This window comes from Saimiri boliviensis, chromosome 17 (genome assembly GCF_048565385.1).
Source record: "Saimiri boliviensis isolate mSaiBol1 chromosome 17, mSaiBol1.pri, whole genome shotgun sequence".
NCBI lineage: Eukaryota > Metazoa > Chordata > Mammalia > Primates > Cebidae > Saimiri > Saimiri boliviensis.
Genome location: NC_133465.1, coordinates 33,700,001 through 33,719,914, shown reverse-complemented (window position 1 = coordinate 33,719,914; position 19,914 = coordinate 33,700,001). Strand labels below are relative to the sequence as shown.

Genomic DNA, 19,914 nt, shown 5'->3' with positions numbered 1-19,914 from the left:
TTTTGGTGTGGTGTGGTGTGGCGGCAGGTACCTGTAATCCCTTCTACCGGAGAAGCTGAGGCAGGCGAATCACTTGAACCCAGGAAGTGGAGGTTGCAGTGAGTTGAGAACGTGCTACTGCTCTCCAGCCTGGGCGACAGAAGACTCTGTCTCAGAAAAAAAAAAAAAAAAAAAAAAAAAGAAGGTTAGCTAACATGGTGAACCCTGTCTCTACTAAAAATACAAAAATTAGCTGGGCATGGTGGCAGGCACCTGTAATCTCAGCTACTCGGGAGGCTGAGTCAGGAGAATCGCTTGAATCTGGGAAGCGGAAGCTGCAGTGAGCTGAGATCGCACCACAGCACTCTAACCTGGGTGACAGTAAGGCTCCGTTCTCAAAAAAAAAAAATCTACTATCTATCTATCTATCTATCTATCTATCTATCTATCTATCTATCTATCTATCTATATCAGCCTCATAGATGCAGATCCAGAGTTGCCAGTGTTTAAGGAGAGAGAGCAGGTGGGGAAGTGTCCTCTGCATCTCATCACGGCCAACCCAATGAGACATAGCAAGGGGCACTGTTGACAATGGGATTGGAGAAAGGAGCATCCAGTGGGGTGGGTATTTCAGGCAGAGATCTGCCTGAGCGAAGGCTCAGAGGCATGAGCACCCACTCAGATGTATGGGCATGGGAAGGTGGAGTCAGTCTGGAATTGAGCAGAGAAAACCCTCCCCAGTCATGCTCAGCTGGGCTGCATGGCAGTCGGGGAGAAGCACTAGTGTCCTGCTCCACAGTCCAGGACAGTCCCTGGCTGCTGCTAGGCCTGCATGGCTCCACTCTGGGAAATCATTGCATGTAGGGAATTGACTGACTCCTGAGACCAGGTCGGCTTTGAAATGCCTGGCAAAAAAGGTCTTGGAATAGAAACAGACTACGTGCTGGGAAGACATCTATACCTGGAGCAGGGCACTCGGGATGTGGTCTCAGCCATGCCGTTGACTTGTTTTGTGACCTTGGCAGGTCCTTCACCTTCTCTGGGCCTCAGTTTCCTTATCAGCTCTGCACCTCCGACAATGGAGAAGACTCAGTTTGGGTGATTTTCAGGAAAGCGTGGCTGGGAGGCGGGGAGCTGTCCTGACTCAAGCCTCCCCCTTCTTGGCTCTGGGTGGGGGAACTCTTTGCCTGATGCCAGCCCTAAACCAGCCCATTCGGGGCCTGTCTCCCATGGGCGTCTGATTAGAGTGGCTGCCGGGGCTGAATTTCTCCATAGCAATTAACCCGCAGTGAGACAACAACGGCTTCAATATTTTGATGCTTGGAAGACTTTCATTTAAAACATGCTTGCAGTTGATCAGGGCTCTGCATTCCCAGCTGACGACAGAGGCATCTGTGGGTGGTGCGAGGGTCATTCAGCTCTATCCCTTGGGGCCCCGCTCACCTGCCGTCCCTGAGAGCAGCTGCCGTGTTTCCCACAGCTGACAGCGTCTCCCCAGCCCCCTCAGCTGTCCCCATCCTTTCCTCTTCATCTCATAACTTGTTCTGTCGTGAAATTAGCCCCACTTCTCACTCCTCCGGTGTCGGTGGCCCTGCCTTCTCTGTCTCATTATCTCTCCTTCTTCTTTTTTTTTGTTTGAGATGGAGTCTCACTCTGTTGCCCAGGTGGGAGTGCAGTGGCGCAAACTTGGCTCACTGCAACCTCCACCTCCCAGGTTCAAGTGATTCTCCTGCCCCAGACTCCTGAGTAGCTGGGATTACAGGCATGAGTTACCATGCCCAGCTAATTTTTTTTTTCAGTAGAGATGGAGTTTCACTATGTTGGCCAAGCTGGTCTCAAACTCCTGACCTCAAGTGATCTGCCCACCTTGGCCTCCCAAAGTGCTGAGATCACAGGCATGTGCCACCATATGTGGATAATATTTTTGTTGTTGTATTTTTAGTAGAGATGAAATTTTACCATGTTGGCCAGGCTTGTCTCAAACTCCCGACCTCAAGTGATCTGCCTGCCTTGGCCTCCCAAAGTGCTGGGATTACAGGTGTGAGCCACCGTGCCTGGCCACCTCTTTTCTTCTCCTAACTCTTTTAGTATCCCAGACTCTCCCCTGTTTTCCCCATCTTCTGCCTCTCCACACACCCTACAGGACCTCGTATCTCTGCCGCCTCCCTCCCATCTGCCCTCTTCCAGAGCATCTGTATTCCTAAACCACAGGATCTGCCCTACAGGCTGCTGGGACCCTCTTTAGTTCTGATTTTCTAACTTCCAACCTCCTTTCCATTCCTCCCTGGAGCAAGGCCTTTATGTGTTTCCTTGGCTCAAGCCAGTGAGAGGTGAAACCATCTCTTTCTCTTTCCCCCAAGAGTCTGGTCCACCACAGCCCAGCCAGATGCTGTGTGTCTGGGGCCAGCCCTGGGCTTCTGAACATCCCTTGAAGGGCTGTTTCCCTGCCCTCTGCTCTCCAGCCCAGGCTGAACCCTGACCTTAACCTTGGGTGTGATCTCTGTCCTCTGCTTGAGCAGGGCCTTGCATCCTGTGGCTTCAACAGTTCCAGCTATAGTTGTGGTGGGGCCAGCACCATTAAATCTAGCCCCACACAGACATCCTGCACCTTCAAAGCTCCCTGGGTTTCCCCCATGAACTTCTCAGATGACTCCTTGGCTGCCACAGATGTCCAGTCCGGTGATTCCTCCACATGTAGAGGTCTTCACAGATGACCTTCTCTGTGTCTTCCCGCAGAGACCAGCTGGGCACTGGCAGCCATCCCCTGTGCCTCAGGCTGTCCTGGGCGCAGCCTTCTGTCCCTGACGGCTCCCTCATCCACTCCCTCCTCTGCTTATAACCCCTGTCATGGTTCCCCACCCCCGTCCACCTCAACTAATACAAAAACGACCAGAGGAATGAGAAACCAAGCGGCGTCTAAACTGGAAGAAACTGCATTGCTAGAATCAGCACTGACCAGGCCTGGGAACACTGTGTCTCCTTCCTCCGTAGTGCACTAATGGGAAAACTGAGGCCACAGCACAGAAGGGACCTCCCCAGATCATACATCAAGGTGGGAGTCGAGGGGCTGGAACCCAGGAGTTTAGTGTCCAGGTCAGTCCTTTCCCTTTGACTTGTTACTGACATTGGGACCATCCTCCCTCCTTTGCAGCCATCAGCCCCGACCCATTGGCCCAGCACTGGGGTTCACCTGGTGAGGTGAGAGGCTCTTAGAGCTCATAGTCTGGGAGCAGAGGGAAGTCCTAGTTTCTGGGGTCTCTGGTTGTGTATGGAAGGCATGGGAGGGATTAGGGGATAGTCAGGCAGGAATATGGAGCTCTCTGGATCCGTAACAACTCGCTAGGGTGCCAGCTTCTCCAGCTAAGGTGGCAGGCCTGGGGCTCAGGGGTGATTAGATGCTGCAGGATGGGCTATGGGGTCCAGGCTCCCAGATTCAAAAGAGGTGCCATTCCTTCTCCTGTCAAGACAGGATATCTGCGGGGCCATGACCCGCAGTGCTGAGGTTAGAAGATGCAGAGTAAGGGAAAACCCAGAGTGGCCAGAAGGGGCTGTGGCCTCCAACCCGGAACAAGCCAGAGCTGGGAGGCCCCTGTAGGTTTTTGAATCTAACACCTCCAACTCACTTTACGAAATGAGAAACGGAGGCCAGGGAACCTTGTTCAGGGCTATACAAAGAGGCAGAGCAGGAGCTAGATTTCAGCCTCATTCGTTTACTCTTCCAACAGTATTGATTGTTCATCTGTCCATCAAGTGTCAGGCACTCTTGTAGGTGTGGGGGATATAGGAGCAAGGGAATCCTGCCCCAGCCCATGGAGCTTACAGTCTAGTGGTGGTGGTGGGTGACAAATAGGAAGACAATATACAAGCAAATAAGTTTTATTAAGAATTACTGTAAATAAAATAACACAAAGGAATAAATGCTGCACCAAAGAAGATACACACCTGGCAAGTGAGCATGTGAAAAATGCTCCGGCTGGGACGGCATGGTGGCTCACGCCTGTAATCCCAGCACTTTGAGAGACTGAGGCTGGTGGATCACGAGGTCAAGAGATTGAGACTATCCTGGCCAACATGGTGAAACCCTGTCTCTACTAAAAATACAAAAAGTAGCCGGGCTTGGTGGCGGGTGCTTGTAATCCTAGCTACTCGGGAGGCTGTGGCCGAACAATAACTGGGAGGCAGAGGTTGCAGTGAGCCAAGATCGTGCTGCTACACTCCAGCCTAGTGACAGAGTAAGACTCAGTCTCAAAAAAAAAAAAAGATGCTCCACGTCATTTATCATCAGGGAATGAAGTCATTATTGTAAATCAAAACTGCAATGAGATACCACTACCTACTTGTTAGAATGGCTGATTACAATAACTTACCAGGATGTGGAGGCATTGGGACTTTCAAACTTGGCTGGCGGGAATGTACGATGGTACAATCATTTTGGAAAATCTACTGCAGCTGCTTAAGAAACTCATCATACTTAACTACCATATGACCCAACCCTTCTGCTCCTTGGCATTTCTCCAAGAAAAAGAAACCATTTATCCACCTGAGGACTTGTTCATGAATGTTCTCAGCAGCTTGATGGATTACAGCCCCACCACTGAAAACAACCCAAATGGGCATCAGTGAGTGAGCAAACAAATTGTGGTACAGTTAAGAAGGAACGGACCGCTGATATATGCAGCAATATGGATAAATCTCAAAATAATCATGCCAAATGAAAGAAGTCAGACTGAAGCAGAGTACATCCTGTATGATTCCATTTATACACAAGTCTAGAAAGTGAAAATGAATCTGTGGTGCCAGGAGCAGATCAGCGGTCGTCTGGGGATGGGGAGCTGGGGGAGGAGGGATCATCAGGGGCAGGAGAAAACTTCTAGAGGGGATGGGTCCTTGTTCACTAGCTTGGTTGGGGTGATGGCTTACAGGTGTGTATGTATGTCAAAACTTACCCAACTGCATGCTTTAAAGGGGTGTAGTTGATGGAATATCAGTTGTACCGCAGTAATGCTGTTTAAAAAATGGAGACTCTCCCCAGCATATAACATAAAGGATATGATAGAGTGACTGGGTGGCTGCAGGAGGGGCCCAGGGGTGTGGCCCTGAGCTGAGAGCTGAGTCATGAGAAATGAGCCACCTGTGGGTCTGGGGGGAAGAGTGTTATGGACAGTGGGAACAGCCAGCACAAAGGATTTATGGGAGAAATTAGCTTGATGAATTTTTTTTTTTTTTTTTTTGAGATGGAGTTTCACTCTGGTCACCCAGGCTGGAGTACAGTGGCCCAATCTCAGCTGACTGCAACCTCCACCTCCCAGGTTCAAGCAATTCTGCCTCAGCCTCCTGAGTAGCTGGGATTACAGGCACACATCACCAGGCCCGGCAAATTTTTTTGTATTTTTAGTAGAGATGGGGTTTCACCATGCTGGCCAGGCTGGTCTTGAACTCCTGACCTCAGGTGATCTGCCTGCCTCAGCTCCCAGAGTTCTGGGATTACAGGCGTGAGCCACTGCACCCAAACTTGGCATCTTTGGGTGGCCAGAGTGAGCCAGGGAGGCAATGGCTCAGTACCATGGGTTCACAGCCCCAGCAAGGAGAGAGAGGGTGGACTAGACCCAGTAGTCCATATTGTGGAAGGCAATGGGTATCCTCTGGACATGCTTTCCTGGCCAGGCTCAGGGTTGGCTCTGGGTACCCCTGTCCCTGTCTCAGAGAAGGCCAGAGATGCAGAACTCAGAATCTCTAGTGCAGGATGGATCCTCAAAATGGAACCATGCCTGGACCTTGAGTGAGCTCCTCACTGCAGAGGATGAAGATGGCTGGGTGACAGGTAGTCTGGCCAGAAAGCCATGGGTAAGAAGAACATAGTGGACCAAGGAGGATTCGTTGACCTGTTGGGATAGCCCAGATTTCCTAGGGTTCCTGGCTATGAAATGCTAAGTTCTAGAGAGAAAATGAGACTGTCTTTTGAAGTCTTCATCCCTGAAAGGATGCAAGGTTGGGATTAGAGCAGTCACTGTGGCATTGGGATTTGGGATTTGGTTGTATATGTCAAACCTAGGTCACTTTATCTTCTATTTTTATAGCAAAACGTGTGTCTTCATTTAGAAAATATCAGATGCATCCTTAACTTTAACCTTTTGCTTAGTGGAAAGAACACTCCAATTAGAGCCACTAAACATCTAGGTACAAACGAAGGTATTTTCATGAAATTAACTGCTGGAGATAGTGTTATTGGAAGTGCCTTTAATTGGCAGGATCTGGATTGTTGGCCCAGCTCTTCCCCTGAGGTTCTGCATGGCTGTGGGCCGGTGGCACGGCTCTGCACCTGTAAAATGAGGATGCTAGGCTTCACCTCACAGGCTCTGCCAATGAGGCTCCCAATGGCCTTGCAAGGCTCTGTTGGCTATGAGGTCCAGGTCCATTCCCTCACTTGAATGGGAAATACTTCTTTTCTTTTGGTTTCCCTACCCGCTCCAGCATCTAAATAGCCTTCCCCCCATGAATATGCATAAGCAGGCCAGGCCCTGACAGTTGCAGTGTCAAAAATGCCATCAGGGCCAGGAATGAGGTGGGTATGGTGGTGGTAGTGGTGGTGCGGGAGCTAGGGTTTATTGTCAGGGCTCATCTGGCACTAGGTATCTGGATCAGAGCAAAGCACAAGACTGTCTTCCTCGGCAGGGCTAAGGGGACCATCTGAGCTAGAAGCTGAAGGAGTCCACCCTTCTGCATTTGCGCCCCTGTCTTCTGTGTCCTGGTTTCTTGCCGTCTCAGTGCCTAGCCTGGCTGGTCCTCCCCTCCATTACTTCCCAGGGTGAGAGGCTGGGGCCTGAGGAACCGGGCTCTGTGTTGCAGAATCTGCTTGTGCCTCTAACTCCTGGTTTCCCATAGCAACTGGGAGAGGAAGGCAGTGCAGAGCTAAATCACCCCATTTTGCAGACAAAGGCTCAAAGTCAGCTCTAGGTCTCACGGAGAATGAGGGGCACCTGCCAGGCTTTTTCATTTTGACCTGAGCTTTCCCTGTGATCACTCAGCCTCCCGGAAGTTTCCAACCCCAAGGGTGAGGGAAGGGGGAATAAGTAGAAAATTATATGTGTCCCCTGGACCTTAGAGGACCAGGTTTTCGTGCTGGTTGTGTCACTGACTGGCTACTCTCTGATCTCAGGCAAGTCTTGGGTCTCTGAACCTCAGGTTCCTCATTTGTAGAATGGTAGGGCTAGAATTGTTTGTCTCCTGGAGGGAGTGGAAGGATGTCACTGTGGGAAGCTGCGTGATTATTCCTGGGCCAAGGAGCCATCACAGAAGCAAACAAACCACAGGTGTGCCATGATCCCCACTATCCCTCTCCCTTTTTTCCCATTGAGGGAGGGGAAGTGGAAAAGGGGATGCCACGGAACCAGCCCCAGCACATCTGGGGATGGGCTGTGTGGGGACTCCCCCTTGCAAGGAAGAGAGTTCTGGTATTGACTAGGTGGGCCATGGGTGGGCGTGTTGCAGGCAGTGCAAGGTGAAGGTGAGCAATCTTGTGGCTCAGAGCCCCAGGCAATGCATATCTAGATTCTTGGAAAAATCCATATTGTGGGCCTGGTGATCTGTGGTACTAGATGGGCCATCTGGAGAATGTGACTAAGCCCTCGGCTCCATGAGCTGGAGGTGAAGGCTTCCTGGCATGGAACAAGGAGATTCTTTACTCTGGAGTCCTGTCAAGCCAGTAGAAGCAGAGACCCCAGGGTAGGAAGAAAGGCTTTCCTTATGGCATTGGAGGTTGTGCTTACAAGAGTATAACCAGGCTTTGATCAGTGTCAGAGTCAATCTGCGGTCAAGACCAGGGCTGTGGTGACAGTGGGTGAGGTTCAGCTTGGAGCTTTGTCAGAGCTGGGTCAGGTCTCAGCAGGGTGAATTACATGCTAAAACTATGTCCGCAGCAGAGGTCAGCAGGATGAGAATTAGCATGCAGGAGACAGTTACCAGAAGCTGAAAAGCAAAATCAATAACCAGGACATTTATACAAATGAGTGCAATGTGGCCTCCACAGTTCCTGTTGGAGGCATGTCCTACAATGTGGGAAGCAGGGCAGAGACTTTGAGCCAAGCCTGCAGCTCCGATCTTTGCCTGAATGGCTCCAAAAGGAGATATTGCTGCTGCTGCTTCTGTGTGTGTGTGTGTGTGTGTGTGTGTGTGTGTGTGTGTGTGTTCTTGTTGTTTCTCAGGGGACAGGCCCATTGTTGCCAGAGTGAAGATGTAAAGGCTGAGTGTGGGAGAGAAAGCATGTTGGGATTTGGGGGGTGCACAGAGCAGCAGAGAGACACGGATGGGCGGAGGGGCAAGGGAGTGTGAGAATGCCAGAGAAGGTAAGAGAAAGCAGAGTGAAAGGGAGCAGGAGGGAGAGAGGGCCACACATATGCATGTATGCACACAAGCACGTATGCACACAAGCACGGACACACATGTACACACACATATGCACACATGTGTGCATGTACACACATGCACACGCATGCACACATCCACACGTGCCTGTACACATGCACATACCCACTTGCACATGCACACACATGCACGCACACATTCACACATGCGTGCACACTTGCATGCATGCACACACATGCATGTACACACATGCACACACTCATGCATATGCACACATGCACACATGCACACACACACATGCACACACATGCATGTGCACACATGCATACATGCACACACTCGTGCACGTGCACACATGCCACATATGCACACAATGCACACACATGTAGGTACACACACATGTATGCACACACACATGCATGTACACACATGCACACATGCACACACATGCATCTACACACAGGCACACACAAGCATGTATGCACACACTCACACATGCTTGTGGATACACACACACATTGCAAGGGAGAATGGGGAGGGGAGGGAGAACAGCCTTAGGAAGCAGGGGGCTGGAGAGATCCTGAGGACAGGGATGCAGGGAGACAAAAGAGAAATTCGTAGAGAATGAGAGAGAGCAAGAAAGAGACATACCCAATCAGATAAAGTGAGACCCGGAGAAGGGATAGAGAGAAAGACCCTGGGGTGAGAAGAGAGCAAGGCAGTGCATATGTGTTCCACCCAGAGAGGAGGATGGATATGGCAAGCAGCCCTGGAGAGCCTGAGAGAGGCCAAGAGAACTACAAGGACCAAGAGAGACACAGACCCATAGAAAGGGATCCAGAGAGCTCTAATCTGAGTGGGACAGGGCGAGATATAAAGCACGGGAGAAGCATGGTGAGACTCTGGGAGAGAAAGATGTATTTGATCAGAAACAGACAAAAGACAAAGAGCCAAAGATGGAGCAGAGTTATACTGGTGATTAGGAAAAGACAGGAAAGAGTCCTGGGCTGTGCAGGAAGAGGCATGTTCAGACCTCCAGAGCCCTGGGAGACCCCACTGAGACAGGACTTATGGCACCGTAGAAAAAATGAGAGCTAGGATGTGCTGAGCACCTGCTGCATACCTGGCTCTCTCAGCTTATGTCAGAGGCATTTCTCATGTTTTTCAGAAAACTGGATTCCAGGAGGAGGGAGGTTATGTCTTGCCCTGCACACAGTAGGTGTTCAGAAATCTATCCACTGTAGATTGAATGCTGGAATGAACAAATGGATAACTCTGTGCTTGAGTAAGTGAACCAGGAGACAAAGAACTCAAGGTGGTAATCAGGCTGATCCTGATGACCTTACTCTGGAGCTGGGCTAGAATGTCATAAGGGTAGACAACAGCAGGATTGGAACCAAGAGTGAGTGTAGGGCATAGCACCCATGCTCCTGCTGGTGGTGGTGGTGATGGTGATACCATGATGTGATAGCACCTCAGTCTGTGCTTTTGCCATGTCGGGGGAACTCTTATAAACACCTTACCTGCATCCTCTCACTTAATCCTCACAGCAATCCAATCACATAGGCACTACAATGATACCATTTTTTTAGATGAGGAAACTGCAGTTGTATTGCTAGCAGATGGCGGGTCCAAGATTGAAAGCCATCCATCAAACCCCAGAATTGAGCTCTTAACCTCTATAATTTGGCTGCCCCAAGGATAATACCACCTTATATTTGTTTATAGCACCTCGACTTCTGTAGTGTTTTCAGATGCACTATATTATTTGTCCCCACAGCAGGTTGCTATAAAAAGCTATAGTTATTGTTGTTTAAAAGATAATAAAGCAGACACAATGGTGGAGGGTGTGCAGAAGCACAAATCTCACATGCAGCAGAGAATCTGCACTGGAACCTGGTCAGGGCTCTGCCCGGTATACAATGCTGCCTACAGGTATAAACCAGTTCCCAGATGGAACACACCAGGCTCAGGAAATTGTCTGAATGTGTGTGGTGCCTGGATGGAGTGTAGGCAGCCAATACAGGATGTCCAGGGCAGGCTATCAGGGTGGCAGGATTTCAGGACTCTTGAAATAGTATATCTGGTTTTGGATCCTGGCTCTAGCCAGTGACCTTGGGCAAGAATTACTCAGCTACTCGGTGCCTGTTTCCTTGCCTATAAAATGGAGAGAGTAATAATTGTACCTTTTTTGTATTGTTATAAGAATCGAGTTAATATTTGTAAAGCACTTATAATAATCTCAGTGTGTATCAAGGATTAGATAAATGTTGTTAAGTAAATCAAATAGATAAATAAAATGAGCCAGGAGGAGCTGTCCTAGCCAGAACTGGGGTCTGCTTCATTGAGCACAGTGAATCAGAACTCTGGACAGCTCCCAAAGCTTCAGATCCGCCATATTGATTCCTTCTGCTAGGTAAAGTTCTTTGGCAGTGAAATGGATCTCAGCCCTTTATCCTTATTCTAATAAGCTTGGAGATTGTCCTCAACACCCTTTGACGTCTGTTTTGTGAGGGAGAGCACAAAGCTCTTCACCAGAAAGACACATCTGTTTCAGGCAAACCATAGGGAGGAGAGCATGCATGCCTGGGGGTTTGTCTTTGAAGAAATGTCCCTTTGTAGGATGAGGGATGGTACCAGATGTATGTATCAGATGTGTGGTACCCAGGGCTTGTGTTCGGTGTGGTTGTGGAATAATAGCCCCACTGATTTCTCCCAGAGGAATCACTATGCTCAGACAAGGAATGAACAAGGACAGAGACAGGGTTAGGGGGAGGAGTGGGAGAGAATGGAGGCATTAAGAGGGACATAAGGTTCAGATGGGGGCTAAGGGTTCCATACAACTCAAAGCTTGCTTAGATCCAGAAGGTTTCTTCTCCTCCAGTTATTCCAGAGCTGCTTCTGCAGCACACAAATCCTCATCCACTCAACTCCTGATGGCAAGTTACTTATCATGTGAAGAAATCACCATGATGGCTGTCATCTATGAGCACCTCCTCTGTACCAAGACCTTTACATCCATCATCTCATTTAATCCTCACAACAGCTCTGTGGCTAGACCCATTTTATTGATGGGAAAATTGAGGGTCAGAGGAGTCATTAACTTAAAGAAAAACCGCTTGCAAATGACAAGGTTTTGCCCTCTCTTCCTACACACACTGACTTTCAGGAGGTACTGCTCTCAGTGCTAGGAATGGTACTTTCTATGGAGTTTCAGCTTTTTTGTTACTTTCTTTTGCTGTAGCATGTGGAGGCCCAGCGGGGCCCCTTCTTGCAATGACAAATCTCTGACAGTCTTGTAACCACCTAGCTACAGACACCTTCAAGAATTGAGGTCTACCTCACTCAAGGAAGAAACAGGATGGTAGAAAATGTCCCTCAGACAGAAGCTCCTGATAGGGATGCCTATCCCTAGCCACACCTGCTCATGCTCACCTCTGCTTCTTCCCACAGAGGAGATGGCTGAAGGGAAGAATGCCATTCTCATTGGGATGAGCCAGTGGAACTCCAATGACCTTGTGGAACAGATGGAGACCATGGGGAAACTGGAGGAGCATCAAGGTGAGATTCTGCTTCTCTCATGACCAGGGTGTGCACATAGGTGTATTGCAGGGTGGGCTGTAGGGCTGAGACTTGGGTCTTCTGTGAAGAGTCCATCTGCCTGGGTATCTTCCTCATAGCATCCCTGAATTCTGCCACCTACGGGAACTCTCATGGGGACTTCTGTGGGGTTTTCTATGGCAGAACAACTCCAGGGTACTTCAACAGAGCTTCCTTTGTTCATAGAATGACCACCCCAGTGGCATAGGTCATTCATGACAGGTGCCTGGGTCCAAGCTTCTTGGACAGCTAGGTCATTGGTATTGGAATCTGCTGAATAAGGAGAGTGGCAGCTGAAGGAGTTTTTGAGCAGGGACAGGAGCTGAGGTCTAAGGGGAGAGAGGACAGCAGTGAGAATCAGAATTTCCTTTGGCTGAGTGGTTGAAGAGGAGTTTATGGCTGGGGATTAATCCAGGAGGCTTTCTATGGAGAAGAGTTTTGACCAGGAGTTTGGTCAGCCTGCAAAGCAGTCTGATTCTCGTCAGCATCCATCTTTCCATCTGTTTGGCTATTGTTCATCACTAACAGGTTTGTTGAGCACCTACTGTGTATAAATGATTGTCAGGAGTGATGAAAGGTGATTCATCTGAGGCCTCTGTCTTGTGATGTGTGATACAGTCTAAGTCAAGACATATGGGATCAGGCTTAAGCTGAGGGCTGTTAGCTCAGAGGGGAGAGGCATAACTTTCAGGAGGCGGGAGAGGGAGTCCTGAAAGGGCTCCTGACAATGAATCAATGGGACAAGGCTTTAAAAGGCAAATGGACAACATGGCTGAAGAGGTCATAAAATCTGAGTTAACATATGGGGAAACTGAGCCTCTGAGATCCTCAGCTGAGGACTGTGTTTGATTGTTATTGCAATGGAGTGAGAAGCAGAGCCAGAGCTAGAACCCCATCCAGGATGCAGGGTGCTAAACTCTGTATCTGTTCCCCTCAGGTTGGTTTCTTCCATCCCTCCCTACACATCCCACATACCACACCTCCTGCTTTATTTCTTCCTCATCTTCTCCTTCCTCTCTTGCTCCCATCATTTGTAGTCATGCTCTGGGCCAGAGTTGCCGAGTGGGCAAGGCCATGCTCTCAGGAGGTGTTCGTGAGATAGTCCTGGCCCAGCCCACGAGAACAGCCATCTTGGCAGCTGTCTTGGTGGTGACCACCTTGCCCTATTTCTGTTTCTTTTCTCATGCCCATCCCTGCCTCCTTGGTTCAGAGCTCTCCTCATGCCAGAGCATCCATCTTGAGAAATGCACAGGCCTGATGTGGTCATCCCATCTAACCAATGAAGAATGCAGGCTCAGAGAAGCCATGTCTTGCCCAGGGTCCTCCAAGCTGGTGGCAACATCAGGCTCAGATCCCTGGTCTTCTGATTTCCAGTCCAGGGCTTCACCTCTCATACTGGACTAAGGCTTGGCACAGTTCTGGGTCCTAACAAAGTCAGCCTTGAGGAACCATGAATCTTAAAGGAAAGGCACCCTCTACCACTTTCTCATCCACAAAAAGTGTATGGGGGGGGCTCTGAGTCTGTCCCCCAAGGCCAGTCCAGAGACAGCTTCCCAGTATTCATAGCCATGTATCTGCCAGTGCGTCCTTTGCTGCTCTTTCCTTCATCCCGAGAATCCCAGAGGGGGCCTAGAAGGGGTCTTGGATCCTGGGTCCTGCCCCACGACAGTGCTTGTAGCCTGGAAAAGACAAATCTGGATTGGTGCCACCCATTTGGCCATCCCCTTCCCATTCCCCACCCCCATTTGTCTGCTAAAGAATGTATGACTCAGACCCAGTGTGAGCTAAGGGCAGTCAGTCGTGTGAGCCAGAGGCAGAGTGAGCTGGGAGGGCACGGGAGGGCAGGGGACAAGGAAGCACAGGGGGAGGTCCAGGAGAGAGGCAGAAGCTGCAGTGTTGGAGTCAGAGAGGCCTGAGTTTGAACTTCAGCCATGCCACTCCATAGCTCTGTGGTCAGGAAAAGTCCTATCACCTCTCTGGGCTTCCGTTTCTTCGTCTGCAGAGTGGAGGACTAGTGAAAAAGCTGTGAGGATTAAATGAGATGATATTTGCAAATACACTCCACAGCAGGTCATTCTTATAATGATGGAACGGGGAGAAGCATGACCAGTCTTGCACAAATATTTCATGGTGCTTATGCACGATTGAATTAACGGCAGTGCTTGCCTGAGTCTGAGAGCCGGTGCTGTTTCCTCCCAGTACAGAACGGAGAGCAGGAAGAAGAGAGGAAAGAGGGCAAGAGGAACACGAAACCAGTGGGATTTCCAACTCCTTCTGAGTCCCATTCTTGTGTGGATTCATGACATAAATTCTCACAACAGGACAGAACACACACATTCATTTCAGTAATAATTTATGGAGCCATTATAGGGGCTTGACCCTGTGCTCAGTGTGGGGGAAACAAAGGCAAGCAGGATGGCCTTGTCATTCCTTAGAAGCTTGCAGCAGAGTGGAAGCGACAGATCAGAGCCAGGGGTTACTGTGCAGTAAGACAGGCTGTGTGAAGGCTCTGAGAGGCTCTTGGGGAAAGGAAGATCTGTGAACTCTTCCTGGAAAGGGATGCAATCAAAATTTGTGGCATAGACAGACCGTATCCTTCTGTCTTCTTCAAATTTCCTGCCCTTAGACACAGGGCTCATTCCAGGGGCCTCCTGTCATGCTCCACACCGTGGCCAGTCACACTGCCTCCATGCACGCCCCACCCACCTCAGTGACCACTCCCTGGTCTATCTCCAGCCAAGATCTTTCTTCTGGGCTCCATACTTATACTTTGGTGGCCTCCTGTTAACCTCTACCTGGATGTCCTAAAGACTCCTTATGTTCCACAAATTCCAAATGGAGTCGACCTTTTTCCTTTTAAGCCTGAATTCTGTTTCGTGTTTCACCTTTTCTCTCTCTAATCATTTACGTCATATGTTTCATCGGCACTTTCAGACTGCTCTCATTCCTCCAGTTCTCAGGGGTGCTAATTCTGCTCTGTGTGTGTGTGTGTGTGTGTGTGTGTGTGTGTGCGCGCGCGTGCGCACGCACACGACTGTACCTCATGGGTTTTGTTTCTCATTTGTTATTGTGAACTCATCTTGGTAACACATACCTCTCTCCTTGTTTGGGGGAGTCTTGCATGCCCTAGGTTGGGAAAATATCCTCATAGAGACCGGCCTTGTGTTCTTTTTTGCTGGGCCTGAGTGTTTTACTGATCTTGAATATTTTATAGGCTAAATTTATAGTTCAGAGTTTCCATTCTACATGGGTGGTGTAAATTTAGACCCCACACGCAGAAGTGGCACAGGCTTAGGGTTTTAATTACTCATGTGTGAATTTTCTCTCTCACTGTCTGTGAATGGTTTCTTTGCTGCTTCCGCAAAGAAGGTTCTTTTTTTAAGTTCCTGTAAGGATGGAATAGCCCATCAAGGATCCCTGCTATGAAGTGGGTGCCACATCGGCTCCTTGCCGTCCGCAGGCTGAGGTCAGGTTGGTGGAGTTCACAAGGTGCCTGACCCTGGAGCTTCTCCCTTTATTCATCTGACGCACGAGATTCTCAGATCTCTATCTCAGCTTCTGCTTTCATTTCTAGATTCCTTTCTTTGTTCCTGGCACTGTGTATTATGCATTTTTTATTTTAAGCTTGATTATATATTTATCTTTTTTGGCAATATATTGCCCAGTACATATGTATATACACACATATATATGTATGTATATACACATATGTATGTATATATTTTTAATGGAAAGGGATCCTTTAGCACCAGCTGAACACCCAGAAGTGTGTTGTTATTACTATTATTTTACAATTATTCAAATATTATTATTTATTATACTATTATTTTGCAATTGTTTGCCTGTTATTTTTATTTAACATTTCTTATTGTGGTAAAATATGCGTAACATAATATTTACCATTTTAACAATTTTTATTTTTTTGAGACAGAGCTTTACTTTGTCACCTGGGCTGGAGTGCAGTGGTGCAATCTCGGCTCACTGCAACCTCCACCTCCTGGGTTCAAGCGATTCTCCTGCCTCAGCCTCCTGAGGAGCTGGGATTACAGCACGTGCTATTACGCCCAGCTAATTTTTGTATTTTTAATAGAGACAGGGTTTCACCATGTTGGCCAGTCCAGTCTCAAACTCCTGACCTCAAGTGATCTGCCCACCTCGGCCTCCCAAAGTTCTGGGATTACAGGCATGAGCCACCACGTCTGACCCATTTTAACAATTTTTAAGTATACAGGTCAGTGGCATTAAGTCCATTCACACTGCTGTGCAACCATCACCAACATCCAGCTCCAGAACTTGGTCATCTTCCCCACCTGAAACTCTGTACCCATCAAAGACCAACTCCCCAGCTGGGCACAGTGGCTCATTCTTGTAATTCCAGCACTTTGGGAGGCCAAGGCAGGTGGATCACCTGAGGTAACAAGTTTGAGACCAGTCTGGCAAACATGGCGAAACCCCGTCTCAATTAAAAAAAAAAAGAAAACCAATTCCCCATTCTACTTTTCCCAGCTCTTGGTAACCACCATTCTACTATCTGTCTCCATGAATTTGACTTCTCTAGGTACCCTACGTAAGTGGGATCATACAGTATTTGTCCTTTATGTGTTTATTTTTAAAAATTATACTTTAAGCTCTGGGGTACATGTGCAGCTCATGCAGGATTGTTACATAGGTATACACATGCCATGCTGGTTTGCTGCATCCATTACCCCATCATCTACATTACATATTTCTCCTAATGGTATCTCTCCCCAATCCCTCCACCCCCTGCTGTCCCTCCCCTAGCTCTCACACCCCCCGACAGGCCCAGGTGTGTGATATTCCCCTCCCTGTGTCCACCTGTTCTCATTGTTCAACACCCACCTGTGAGTAAGAACATGTGGTGCTTGGCTTTCTGTTCTTGTGTCAGTTTGCTGAGATGATGGTTTCCAGCTTCATCCATGCCCCTGCAAATGATGTGAACTCATCCTTTTTTATGGCTGCATAGTATTCGATGGTGTATATGTGCCACATTTTCTTTATCCAGTGTATCACTGATGTGCATTTGGGTTGGTTACAAGTCTTTGCTATTGCAAGCAGTGCCACAACGAACATATGTGTGCATATGTCTTTATAATAGAACAATTTATAATCTTTAGGGTGTATACCCAGTAATGGGATTGCTGGAACAAATGATATTTCTACGTCTAGATCCTTGAGGAATCACCACACTGTCTTTCACAATGGTTGAAAGACAATTTACACTCCCATCGACAGTGTAAAAGCCTTCCTAGTCTGGCCTATTTCACTCAGCATAATATTTTCGAGGTTGATTCCTGTTGCAGCATGAATCAGTACTTTGCTCCATTTTGGGGCTGGGTAGCTTTCCTTGTGTGAATATACCACATTTTGTTTATCCATTCATCTGATGATGGACGTTTGGGTTGCTTCCACCTTTTAGCTACCATGAATAATGCGGCTACAAACATGATAAATATCCACCTTATTTCTTAAATTTGTTGTCATTGAAAAAAATCAAACACAGCAAATAAAATCAAGGTCTCCTTTACTTATTCCTTCAACTACAGACCTCCTTGAAGAGTTGATTAATGTAGAGAGTGTCTCTAGAGGTAGACAGTATTAGACATGAGTGCTGCAACTTACCTCTTCCCTCACATTTAACAGAAGATCTTGGAGAGTTTTTCATATGAGTAGACATGGATTCACTTTGTTCTCTTTGCCTATACTGTAGTGTCCTCTACCATAGTTGTACCATAATTTATTTAACCATTCTATAATGATAGACATTGGAATCTTTCATTATTATAAGAATGCTTTATGGGTTTAAAGTATAAGCATTGAAAATTGCAATAGATACTGTCAAATTGTTTTCCAAAAAAACAGTGCAAATTTATATTTGCACACCAACCACGGATTAAGTCAGCCATTTCACCACAATGTGTTACCAGATTTGATGTTATCAAACTTCAACATTTTTTCTAATGGCTGGGTGAAAATATTTTATTGTTTTGCTTTGTCCTTACCCAATTTCTAGTGAATCTAATTATCTTTTCATAAATGTGTCGACCAATCCTATTTTCTTTTTTTCTGATTTTTTTTTTTTTTTTTTTTGAGACGGAGTCTTGCTCTGTCACCAGACTGGAGTGCAGTGCTACAATCTCGGCTTGCTGCAACCTCTGCCTCCTGGGTTCAAGTGATTCTTCTGCCTCAGCCTCCCGAGTAGCTGGGGCTACAGGCCCGTGCCACCATGCCTGACTAATTTTTAAAAATTTTTTAGTAGAGATAGGGTTTCACCATGTTGGCCAGGATGGTCTCTATCTCTTGACCTCGTGATCCGCCCGCCTTGGCCTCCCAAAGTGCTGAGATTACAGGCGTGAGCCACCACACCCAGACTCTGAATTTCTTAAAGATAATTTTTGGCCATATGTTATTGGATTGTTTATCCTTTTTACTGGATTTTAGGAGAACTTCATATATATCCTGGGTATAAATTATTAGTCTGCTATGTATTTGAAATATTGGCACTTTGCTGATATTTCTTTTTGGTTCTAATAGTTGCTCAGTTTATTCTCTTGAGTATTTTCTAGTTAGAGAATCACATCATTTACAAACTTTTTTTTTTTTTTTTTCCCTTGAAAAGAGTCTGCTGTGTTGCCCAGGCTGGAGCACAGTGGTGTGATCCTGGCTCACTGCAATCTCCGCCTCCCAGATTCAAGTGTTTCTCCTGCCTCAGCCTCCTGAATAGCTGTGATTACAGGCGTGGGCCAGCACAACTGGCTAATTTTTATATTTTTAGTAGAGACAGGGTTTTCACCACGTTTGACCAAGCTGGTCTTGAACTCCTGACTTCAAGTGATCTGCTTGCCTCGACCTCCCAAAGTGCTAGGATTACAGGTGTCAGCCACTGTGCCCAGCCTCGTTTACAAATCTTAACAGTTATTTTTTTTTTTTTTGCCAGTATTTAGTCTCTTTATTTATTTATTTATTTAGAGACGGAGTTTCGCTCTTGTTACCCAGGCTGGAGTGCAATGGGGCGATCTTGGCTCACCGCAACCTCCGCCTCCTGGGTTCAGGCAATTCTCCTGCCTCAACCTCCTGAGTAGCTGGGATTACAGGCACGTGCCACCATGCCCAGCTAATTTTTTGTATTTTTAGTAGAGACGGGGTTTCACCATGTTGACCAGGATGGTCTTGATCTCTTGACCTTGTGATCCACCCGCCTCAGCTTCCCAAAGTGCTGGGATTACAGGCTTGAGCCACCGCGCCCGGCTACTTATTTTTTCTTTTAAACTGCATTGCATGGGATCTCCAGGTCAATGCAGAGTGACAGGAGTGGTAGTAGGCTTTCTGGTTGGAGCCTGACTGTAGTGCTGTGATGGAAATATTCCAATGTTTTACCGATAAGCATGACCCTCATCCTATGATTCCAGGAATATTCTTCATCAAGTTGAAAACAACAAACTTCTGAAGGTTATGTCTTCTTTCTCATTCCCCTCATTGTTTATTTGTATTCTTTTCCCCTCCCTCCATCTTTCCCTCTCATTTATAGGAAGTTTTGCCAAAGGCTTACGTATTTTGATGGTCTTTTCAAAGAAATAGCTTACTTTTATTAATCAGTTCTATTGTCTACCATTTTCTCTATTTAGTTTTTATAAATTAACATTGCTTTTATTTCATTAGTTATTTCCTTCTACATTTTTCAAATTTATGTTATTTGTGCTTTTCTAATTCTAGAGATGAGCTTTTTAATCTTGTTTTCTAGCCAGGCGCGGTGGCTCAAGCCTGTAATCCCAGCACTTTGGGAGGCCAAGGTGGGTGGATCATGAGGTCAAGAGATGGAGACCATCCTGGTCAACATGGTGAAACCCCGTCTCTACTAAAAATACAAAAAATTAGCTGGGCATGGTGGCGCGTGTCTGTAATCCCAGCTATTCAGGAGGCTGAGGCAGGAGAATTGCCTGAACCCAGGAGGCAGAG

The 19,914-nt window shown here is 47.5% G+C and overlaps 1 protein-coding gene across 2 annotated transcripts in view; it reads left to right on the top strand.

Annotated features, from left to right (window-relative positions):
- The window catches only part of PITPNM3 (PITPNM family member 3), a 109,469-nt gene that overhangs the window by 20,152 nt on the left and 69,403 nt on the right, over nt 1–19,914 (top strand). Inside the window, exons 1-2 of one of the 2 annotated variants that reach the window (XM_074388528.1) lie at nt 8,894–9,625; nt 11,794–11,901. In XM_074388528.1, the coding sequence (XP_074244629.1) occupies nt 9,598–9,625; nt 11,794–11,901 (136 nt within the window). In that variant the 5' untranslated portion in view covers nt 8,894–9,597. Of the gene's footprint in view, nt 1–8,893; nt 9,626–11,793; nt 11,902–19,914 lie in introns of those variants that run through there. The other variant, XM_039475865.2, reaches the window with a different exon arrangement.